Source organism: Mandrillus leucophaeus, unplaced genomic scaffold, assembly GCF_000951045.1.
Source record: "Mandrillus leucophaeus isolate KB7577 unplaced genomic scaffold, Mleu.le_1.0 Scaffold186, whole genome shotgun sequence".
Classification (NCBI taxonomy): Eukaryota; Metazoa; Chordata; class Mammalia; order Primates; family Cercopithecidae; genus Mandrillus; species Mandrillus leucophaeus.
The window spans coordinates 2107456-2117914 of NW_012101876.1; the positions used below are offsets into that span (position 1 = coordinate 2107456).

The following is a 10459-nucleotide window of genomic DNA, read 5'->3' on the forward strand; positions in this document are numbered from 1 at the left end:
TTGTAAATTATTTATTTTTTGTGTGATTTTAAAACAGCAAAATGACATTTGAGTGGGAATGTTTTTCAGTTTTAAGGGTGCTCTTCCAGAAGAGAGACTCCGTGGGTGACTTCCGCTTGAGGCCGTATGAAATGTTCATGGAGTGCTTTGGCTCTGCGTTTGTAGCCACATGAATGCGACAGTGACACTGCCAGTTTAATTGCATTCGTTTCTTCACAGATTCTCCTTCCTTGCACAGATGTTTTATTTTTCAATAATCATTTACTTATTCAAATATTACTGAGTGTAGGCCCAGCCACAATGCATTTATAATTGAAAATTTTATTTAAAACCTTAGCATAATTTTTTAGTTGAGTGTGTCAGTTTGCTACAGAAAAAAGATATTTTAAAATCACTAATGAATTTGTTAAATTTAAAACTTAATGGTTATACTTTGCAGTTGTCATCCCTGGTTTCTGTATTTGTAAGAACCTACCAATGACCACTGCCGCCCCGGTGGACGCCGCCGTACATACCCAAGATAAGCTAGCCATGAGGTGTGTCTGTGTGAATGAAACTGCGCCCTTGTTCTGGCAGGGCCCCATCACGTGCAGCATCCAAGAGAGACACTGCACCTCTGCATGTGCTTCTGAGACACAGTCTGCCCTTCCTGGGGCTGAGACCCCACAAGTGAAAATAAAATGGCTTATCTTCTCTACCACTTCTCTGCCATGGCCCTTCCCCATAGCTGTTAGCAGTTTATACAAAGCCAGTACTCCTGGAAAAGGTTTTACTGCAGAAGAGAGAAACAGAGAAGCAGTGCTCTCCTCTCTCCTTCAGGGAAATCTTGAGATTTCTTGAGAGAATTCCTGAATTCAAGCAAGCAAGTCAGAAAGAAGCCAAGTGCATGGGGCCTTCCACTGCAAAACCCAAGGATCTGGGCTAGGCTGATAAAGGCCCAGGGGGTCTACCAGGCATGAGATAGCTGCCAAGTACCCACCTTCTTCCTGCAGGAGCTAACTCATCAGTGCTTGGAGCTGGCTAGGTTTTCCTCCTCACTGCTTGTGGGAAGAGATACAGAGGGCTATGGACAGGCTACACCCAGGAACATGCGTCCCAAGAGAGCCAAGTGGGAGTTCTGAAGGCTTCCAGGGCCTGCTGTGCCAGGAACTGGTTTTACTGTCCAAGACTATGGGATATATCCCCTGCTCTCATGAGCTCCTAGTTATGGAGGGCCAGGGCCTAGGGGAGCAGTGCTAGGCAGGTTCTTGACACATTGGAGATGTAAGCACCACATGTTGGGTTTGTAATGGGTTGTATCATAGCACATTCCTAACTTAGGGATGGGTTTTCGTTGCTTTCTTGGTTAATCAGTAAATAATGTCTAAAAGATAGTACAGAAGGACCAGGCTCCCCTGCCTAGTGACACATGGCTCATGGTCCCCCTGCCAATGCCCTTCCTCAAAAGCAACTGTGAAAGTGTTCTTCCGTTGTGGGAATTCACATGCCCTGCTCCTCACTGTAAGGTTGGTGTGACATGGCTCATCGTGTTCTTTCTGTTTGGTTTGCAAATCTTACCTCCAGCTCTGAAAACAGCAGTCTTGTGAAATTGTATTCTATAGAGTGAGAAGAGCTACACGCTCTCCCTCCCTTCTCAGCATCTATCCTCACACATTCGTTTGGGAAGTATTTGATGAACTAACTCAAATCAACTACAGTAGAAGGCAGACTTTGTGGGACCCTGGGTCCATTAGTCAGCCAGCACATAACTTGCCCTTTTGGTACTTGGGTCCCCTCTTTTAATCCGCATATTGTCTACTATTACAGCTACCAGCCACATAGCGATTTAAATTTAAATGCACTAAATTTCAATAGAATTAAAAATTCAGTTCCTCAGTCACACTAGCCACTTTTCAAGTGTTTGGCATCCACTTGTGGCTAGGGGCTGCTGTACTGAGTAGCACAGATAGAGAGCATTTCCATCATCATGGAAAATGTCTGTTGAACAGTGCTGGTCTATAGTTGGGCTCACCTGCTTCTACAACCATCCTAAACTCAAGCTGTGAAACGGGGTAGGACTGGGAAGATGGCAGACAGTGGGTAAGAGGGATATGTGTTGTGATGATCCTGGCTAGTTTTAGGCAGGACTGACAGGTTGAAGACTTTTCTAATTGTGTAAGACTTACCCATATCTGGTAAAAAGAGAGGATTGACCTAGGGATTTACAACACTTCTGTAAATGTTATAAATGGCACCAGATAGCAGTTAAGGCTGCTAGAGAAGTCCATAAAGAAGTCAGCTCTGCATCTAGAAAAAAATTATAGGTGGGAGTCCAGAAGAGTAGGGTCTTTTGTTGTGCCTTGTGACATTGGCCAAGCTACCAGGTCTCTTATTTGGGTTTGTTTGCTTGATCTGTAATGCAAAGGGGCAAGGAGAGGGGTCAGTAAAAGAAAATGCCTGCTAAGGACCTGTCAGCTCTAACTTGCTTTGTCTGTGAAGGCAGTCTGTGACCTTCATCTAGGAACTGGGGGGAAGCATGCCAAATACCTAGAGTAATGGTAGAAACTAGCTTTACTTTTAGTCATGGGCTTTGAAAAGTATATCTCCACTTCAGAATCTTACTGACACCTTTACTGTAAGCTAAAGGAGAATAAGTGATCTCAGTATCGCTGAAGCAGAGGCACCACTCTAAAAACTAGGCCCTGCTGAACGTGCTCTTCTATTTTCAACCTAGGATAAGCTCCACCAAGTAGCATTCCAGCCCTGTGTTGTGGTGAGAGGTCAAGATTTTCACAGTTTACAGTGCAGGACAACTGTCCTGTGAACAAAGTGTCTACACTCTGGAAGAAGTCAAACCCAGGGGCCTCTGTTGATTCCCCAGCAGCTTTCAGTGCACTCCCCAAAGGCAGCACGGCTCTTACCAGGTGCACCTTCTATAGAGACAGTCATGGGGAAGAGATTTTAGTTCTTTTCCTCCAACTCAGAAAAAAGACAGTCGTTCTCTACCAAACAGCTCCAGTGTGATTTGAGATCACATCCCCTGCTACCAGATTACCGCGTGCTACGTTTTTCTTCGCTTGTGTAGGAGTTAATGTGTTGATAGAATGTTAGCAGCTTTAGAACCTGAGATGAAGAACCTCAAGGCCTGTTGCAGCTCTGTGATCTTAAAGGCCAATTTTGTTTATGTTCTCCAACTGAATATCCTAAAGGTTGGTGAATCATTAGAGGTGGAAGGTTCCTGAGCCATTATTTAGCCACTCGCCCCCTACATCACTGAGGAGGACGTGAGATTTAGAGAGGGGCCTGTCAGTCAGGGCTCAAGGCCAGATTTTCCTGAGAGCTGTTACTCATTCCCCTTCTTGGCTCTGCACACAGCCCACAGATGGCCGAGGCCATGCCAGTCTGGAGGCCCAAGGACTCAGGAGACACTTCCAGTCAGGGGTCTCCATATATCTCATTAGACTGGAGACCCCAGCACGAGACTCCACCCACACTGTGGGGAGGGTAGGCCAGCAGGGTGAGGGAGGCAGGTGTGGGCACTATATCACCTTACAGCACCACTGGGTGAGGCGTTCTTTCTGCCAGGCTGGCACTGGATGTCCTTGGTCAAACTATGGCTTTGCTAACCCAAAACCTTTACCTGTGTTCGTGGATGTTAACTTTATTAAGTTAAAAAATAAAAAGCTACTCATAATTGCTTAGAAAGAAAAGAAAATAATTGTTGAGTAAAGCAATTCTATCTCCATACTTTTTGCCATTATACTTTGCAATTGCCATTCTTGGTTTTCCCATTCATAGAACCTGGTGGTTACCACCATTGCTCCAGGAGACCCCTATGTGCATACCCAAGATGAGCTAGCAATGAGATCTATATGAGATGAAATACATTAGGCCTTCTGAAAGCTATCCTTCTAGCCAGTAATAAAATCACTCCAGATCTGGCAGCTCACATTAGGGAGCCAGCAGCTGCCCATGTCATCTCACTATATCATGACAACACATTAGGAGGAAGACACTGTCTTTATCCCTGTTTCACAGATGAAAGTTAAAGTTCAAGAAGGATGGGTGATTTGCGTGGCAGGGTCCCACATGAGGCTGGTAGGGATTCTGCCTGCAACCTGTTGGCCAGCTCCTGAACCTGGCTCTCCCCAGCAGCACAGGCACTGCCTCCGTCTGAAGCTTGTCAAACAGGAGCTTTACTTTGTTCCCTCAGGGAAGCCAGCATTTGGCTTTGGAGGGGCTTACAAGATGCTGCTGGCACCGCACCACTGGTAAATGCGTGGGCTTCGGGGCAGCAGGTCAAACACTGCGTCTTTCAAGATCGAATGTAGGCTGAGGTGGCCTAGCTTTCCACAGCGCGTCCCCCAGTTCACAGGGCCTTCCACTCAGTTCTTTGCTGGTTTCTTCTTTCATCCACCTGTACTTCTGACTGCACTTCACAGGCCTCTTCAGAAACGCCAGGGTGCACCGATAGAGGGAGTTCCGATGACTTCATCCTGATTTCCAAAGAAGATGATGGGAGCAGTGCCAGGGGCTCCTTCTCTGGCCAGGCCCAGCCTCTTCGCACCCTCAGAAGCTCCTCTGGGAAAAGCCAGGCCCCAGCCTGCTCCCCACTGGTGTTCTCAGATCCGCTGATGGGCCCAGCCTCAGCTTCCTCCAGCAACCCCAGCTCCAGCCCTGATGACGACAGTAGCAAGGACTCTGGCTTCACCATTGTGAGTCCCCTGGACATCTGACCACAGTGCCCAGTCCTGCCCCACAGGGATCCAGCCACCCTTTAGTGGCCCCAAGGCCAGACTGAGGCTTGCCCAGTGGAGACCCTTCTGAAACCACTGCTTCCTTCCCGGCATGCATTTGGCATTGGTCCAGCCCTTTGAAACCCCTTAGAGAGAAGCATATATGGCCACAAAGCACACAGGCTTAGGTTTGCCAAATGCAGACAGGGCTTTCTGGGCCCTTACCTAACTAACCCCTACCCGACTCTTGCTCTGAGTTAGAGCTGAGTTACATACCCAGTATCACACTCACAGTTAGAAAAGTAGAAACACTTTTCCTCTGTCCCCTTCCTCCCAGCCAAGAATGTGTGGCAACTCCATCAGTTATACTTAGAAGGAGGAGAAATAGTTTTTTCCTATCTTCTATCCCTCAAAGCATCAGACGTAGGAAAATTGGTTTATACCAAGAAAGCTTCCTCTGTGGAAATCTGTCTAAGCCTACTTTATTCCTGCATTGGGAAGCCATATCGCAGATCTAAATGCGATAGAATGAACTAGAACTAGTGGGTTCCAGAGCTGGGGGGAAAAAAACAAACTCATTACTGACCTCTCAAAGTTATAATGATCTCTGCAAACAGGGTCTAAACTTAGGAATCATATTTAGGTGCGATGTAGCATCAGATTTTTTTTGATGTATTAAAGAATGCATCTCCAGTCCTTAGGCCATCAATGTCTCTCCTTAAACAATTGTATTTCACCTTTTAGAATCTTTCATAGTCAGAAAACAAGGTTACTATAAGCCAGTTTTTGCTGCACTGATTTCAAAAGATGTAAGAATATTACTATCCTTCAGATGGAAAATGTGGCCTTGACTTTATGGGATAAACATCTTTCAGACAGTTTTCTAGTCAAGTTTCTCTGGTTTCAGAGCTGTATATATACCTGTCAACTGAGGAGTAAAGGGAAAAACCCAAGTTCGTTCCCACCCAAAGTCAGAATTCCTCATTGGCCTTAAAGTAGCAGTCACAAGACTTAGAGAATTGGATCTAGAGTCCCTTCTGTGGGGAATAAGGATACCTAGAGAACATTCCAGATGCCAAGAGGATGCAGGATTTCTGCACAACCTCTTCCCTTCTTGGAAGTCAAATGTAGGAACTGCAGGGCCTGTGCTCATCTGTGAACCTGCATCCTGGGCACCACTGCCAGGACCGGGTCTGACATGCCAGTGCCTTCCTGGGCTGCACAGAGACTCTCCCCCTTGTCAGTCAGCACCTTAGGAAACCATCATGGGCACAGAGCATCACATGAGTTGTTTCTCTCTTTAAAGAAGATTCCCTGGAAAGGATGCTTTTCCTCTCCTCTGCCTGCGCAGGAATTCTAACAGGAATGGGTGAGGATGGCAGAGGGACACAGTGCCTGTCTCGCCTCCATCAGGGAGAGCAGCCATACCAGGGATGACTGACTCTTTGAGCCTGTCCTCAGAGGATGGCGAGGCAGCTGGGCAGTGGAGGCCTTCATGGTAACAAATGAAAGCTCAGTATAGAGGAGCAGACATTGTCTACGTCCCTCCCACTGCTCACCTTATATATCTGTGTAGACAAATGTGATAATGACATGATTTCCCACCTGCCCTCCAAGAAAATGGTGACTCCCTCTCAAGTCAGCTACTGGAGAGAGGAGGGTTCTCATTAGCTCTGCAGTTTGCTCTTAAACTCTAGCAGGGAAATCTCCTCTTAACACATCAGCATGTAAGGTGAATAATAACTGTGGTTTTGCCAGACAACAGGTTGTCTAGCCTTCAACCACTGGGCAGTTGCCTGGCAGATGCACACAGTAGCTCCCTGGCTTCTGGCTCTGAGTGTTCCTCTCAGCACCTCTGAGTAAGTTGCTGCCAAGCACATATCCCTATGACAACACTTTGTAAGCCACGGGGCCCCCATACAGTGAGTGACCTTGCAGCTGTGCAGGGTTGCCATGGGTCACTTTCGCACCTTGGGAAGGTGTCAGTGTTTTCAGTTCTCAGGTAAGAGGTGTAGAACTGTTCCCGCCAGGGCTCTGGGATCGACTGGAAAGGACCACAAAGCTGGTCATCCCTGGGCATCTGGGCCACTGTCACCTGCTGACCTCTAGTATTTCCTTTGCCCTAGAGCTAGAGTCATGATAGCTGAGGTCTCTGGCCCTGCAAGAGTCACTAGGCACCCACCATGCCAATAAGGCTCTCCGCTGGCTCCCTGCAGTTGGCTGGGTGTTTAATAGTCACTGAAAATTCCCAGCCCTGCTGCACCCTAGAGGCAGGTCCTCTTGGTCCTCTCTATCCTGTGCTCCTATGTTGGTGGCATGTGAGGACCAATGGGTTCACTCAGAGATAGTGCTCCTGTGTCCCCCAACAAGCTCATGCCCTCTTGGGAGGAGAGAGACATACAAGAACAGTGGGTCATGGGCAGTACCAGCCTTAAATTCCCACAGGCTCATACTCAGACAATTGTATTACTGCCTTTTGTTTTTTAAGTGTTTTTTTTTTTATTCTTCATAGTTGAGTATTATTTGCAATTTTATTAGTTACAGTGCTATTAAAGAATATGTGTTCCTTTTATTATTTTATCAGATACTTATGTTTACTTGCACATTTTTTAAATCTTGAATATATTGTGTTTTGTTAACAAATGTAGTAATCAGTGGAACTCTTATGTTTTGATTATTAGCGGTTAAATACATTTTGTATACATGAAGCTTAGATTAATCCCCATCATCATCTCCTTTTTTTATATATGCCCCTATGTGTTTTATGCATTCCTCTTTGATCAGATTGGAATTTGAGCTAAAACTTAGCTTTGTACATTACGTGTGAGAGTTACAGACTAGCAAGTCTAATTACTTTGCCTTACCTTGAGTGTATGCCACAGGGTCAGATAACACGTTAAACATTTAGTTACACTGGATTACTCTGCCAAAGCTGACCTCCTGCTGATGTTCAGAGGTAACTGCAATCTGGAAAGAGATAATATCACTGCAGAAGGAATGTGACTCTACAAATAAACCAGGACCTCCCTGTGATTTGCCTTGTCTGCAGATGACCGATGGACTCCCGTGTGTCAGCCCTGGGCTTGCTAAGGAAGCTGCCTCAGGGAGTTGGGGGTCAGTTGCCGCTCTCAACGGGAATGCGGGAATGCCTCCTCTCCTTGTCAGAGATGCTGAACAAATAGCAAGCTCTGTGGCAGTCATGCTGGCCTCCTAATAATAACCTGTCAGAGTTGATGCACATGATTTTTGTGTTTTTTTTTTTTTTTTAAGAAACTGCCCCAGGGGTTCATTATAGAACAGGAGTGTGTATAGAGGACTTAGGTCCCCACATAGAGTGGCCGTTCTGTGGCGGCTACAACCAATTCCATCCCTCCTTTCCTGCAGACACACACCTGGCCCCTGGCCCCTGCCCTGTGTGTCCAGAGGAGGGGCTCTGGGGAGGCTGTGGAGCAGAGGGAAGAGGCCGGATGCATTGAGGATGGCACCTGGCAAGCCAGGCTTCCTTCTCAAAGGCCAGACTGCTTTCTCAGTGTTACTTTCTAAAGCTCTCTTTTTATGGTGTTATAAAGATGTATAAAGTTGGTATAAACAGGCTTGAGACCACTTTGATGTAAAAGCTGTCATAGCAGTTTTTCTTACAGTGGCACAATTCATTTGATTGATGGAATATTCAGTGATGCCATTTATGTCCTATCGCTTTTTTCTCATCCATCTTTATGCTATAACTCATATTGATTTAAGAAATGATTTCTCCTTTTGGCAAAGCGATCCCATTCAATATGGTTATAATAAAAGACTAATGTGAAACTGAGACTGTAGCTTGACTTATTTCAGGCCATGCATGGGGGCACAAGGTGCTGATCAGGCCCGGCCCAGAGGAGTCCCTTGGAGTGCATCGTCAGGCGGGTAGTGGACGATGGAACCGTGTACCAGCCCCAGCACTGTGGTCCAGCCTCACTGCACCACAGGGCAGGTCCTAGGCCTGGCCCAGGGCTCACACCCAACTCTGACATACCCTTCCTAACTTGGGCTAGTTTCTTAACTTCTGGGGCCTCAGTTTCCTTATCCGCAAACGGAAGATAATAGTAGTCACCTAGCTCATAGGGTGTGGTGGGGATTGAAGAGGATAACAATTGAAAGTACTTAGCACAGAGCCTGACATACCATGAAATGCCTGACAGTTTCAAAGATGATGCTTAATTCTGGAAGAGCCCCTGGAGGTCATGTAGTCCTACCCTGACCATTGACAGCCAGGACCTCAGAGGCTGCTGGGAGGCCCAGGTCCCACCCTGAGGCAGCCATGCTCAGCCCACTGGTCCAAGAGACCATTTTAGGGGCGGCCCCAAAGGCTTGCTATCCATCAGCACCAGGTTTGCCCTGGTAGCCACACTTCCAGCAATCCAATGTGAGATTGGTGAAAAGGCCACAGGTGAGGATGGGGGAAAGATGAGTATACTCTTAAGTGACAAACTAGGAGGGATGGGGAGGGGGATCTCTATAGTTTAGGCAGAGCCCTGATGCCAATGGCAGCTTAGAATTTGCACCTGGGCCCATCTCTAGCCTGGGCCTCTGTCCCCAGCCCAGCTAGCAAGTAGCTTTTCCGCTTGTGGGCACAGCCCCTCCCCACAGGTTCTACCATTAAAAGGTTGGAGGGCCTGGTACGCTCCTCAGATGGCTCATGCTAGTGAGGGTAACCCCAGCTTCCTCAGACCAGTGACAGCCACACATGCACTGGCATCCCCCACTGGCCTCCAGTAGTGCCTCACCCATGTCCCTTGGGCGTGACCACTTCATTGCTTCTAGAACCTCCTCCTGCCCTCCCTGCACCTCTCCACCTGAGGTTGGGCTCCTGGCCCTAGAAAGTTGCTAGCAAGTGTGAGGGAATGCCGTCTCCGGGGAGCAGCTCTCAGCCGTAGGCTGAGGAGTCGGGGCATAATGCCCCAGGCCCCTAGCCCCTGGGTGGAGCCACCCTGGTGTGAGTGCTGGTGGCTTCCCAGGGCTTCCCTGCAGGGTTAAGCTCCACTTGCTCTCGAATCTTCTCTCAGGGTCAGCTTCTTGGAGAACTGAAGCTAAGACACCCTAGACACCCTTCTTCCTGAGCCCCTTCTCCAGGCAGAAGGGTTGTCCTTGGCTCACCCCCTACAAGGCCGGGGGTGAGTGGGAAGAGAGTGCAGGTTGTCAGGTGGGCCCAGAGTCCTCACAGATGAGGGCTGTGCTGAGAGGCTGCTGCCCCGGTGTCTGTGGTTCTTCAAGGGCCAGGGCAGGCCCTCTGTGTGAGCTCTTGCTCCCAGGCCTGCCGAATTGCCCCCTCTCACAAGTGAACATTACCCACAGCTGGTCAGGCCCTGCTGGAAGAGCTACTGAGGCTCCTTTTCATTTAGTAGTTTGCCTCTGCCACAGCCAGCATTCTTAGCCTTTTAAGGACATGTGTGCATCACCAGTAACTTCTGGACTCTGAGCAGCATATCTGTTGGTGAGAGGGGACAGATGACACCGACCCAGAGAGATGACACCGACCCAGAGGGCCCATTCAATATTGGGCCACTTGTTCCTCCAGCAGATGTGATTGGATACCCTCAAAGTGTGAGGCTGCACAGGTGCTGGGGACACACAAAATGCCCCTCAGATTGCCAGGAGTGGCTGGAAGAGACTTGTTTCTATATTAGGAACAAACACCAAAAAAAAAAAATTAAATACTAAGGTAGCCCAGAGGAAATCCTCTATGCAGCCTGGGAGGGGTTCCA

The 10459-nt window shown here is 47.9% G+C and overlaps 1 protein-coding gene across 3 annotated transcripts in view; it reads left to right on the plus strand.

The window, feature by feature from the left end:
- Positions 1-5277, plus strand: part of TBC1D5 (TBC1 domain family, member 5) — a 500189-nt gene extending 494912 nt beyond the window's left edge. For all 3 annotated transcript variants that reach the window (XM_011977919.1, XM_011977920.1, XM_011977921.1), the window contains one exon: positions 4422-5277. In XM_011977919.1, coding sequence (XP_011833309.1) covers positions 4422-4715 — 294 coding nt within the window. In that variant the 3' untranslated portion in view covers positions 4716-5277. The remainder of the gene's footprint in view (positions 1-4421) is intronic.
- The last annotated feature ends 5182 nt before the right edge of the window (positions 5278-10459 follow it).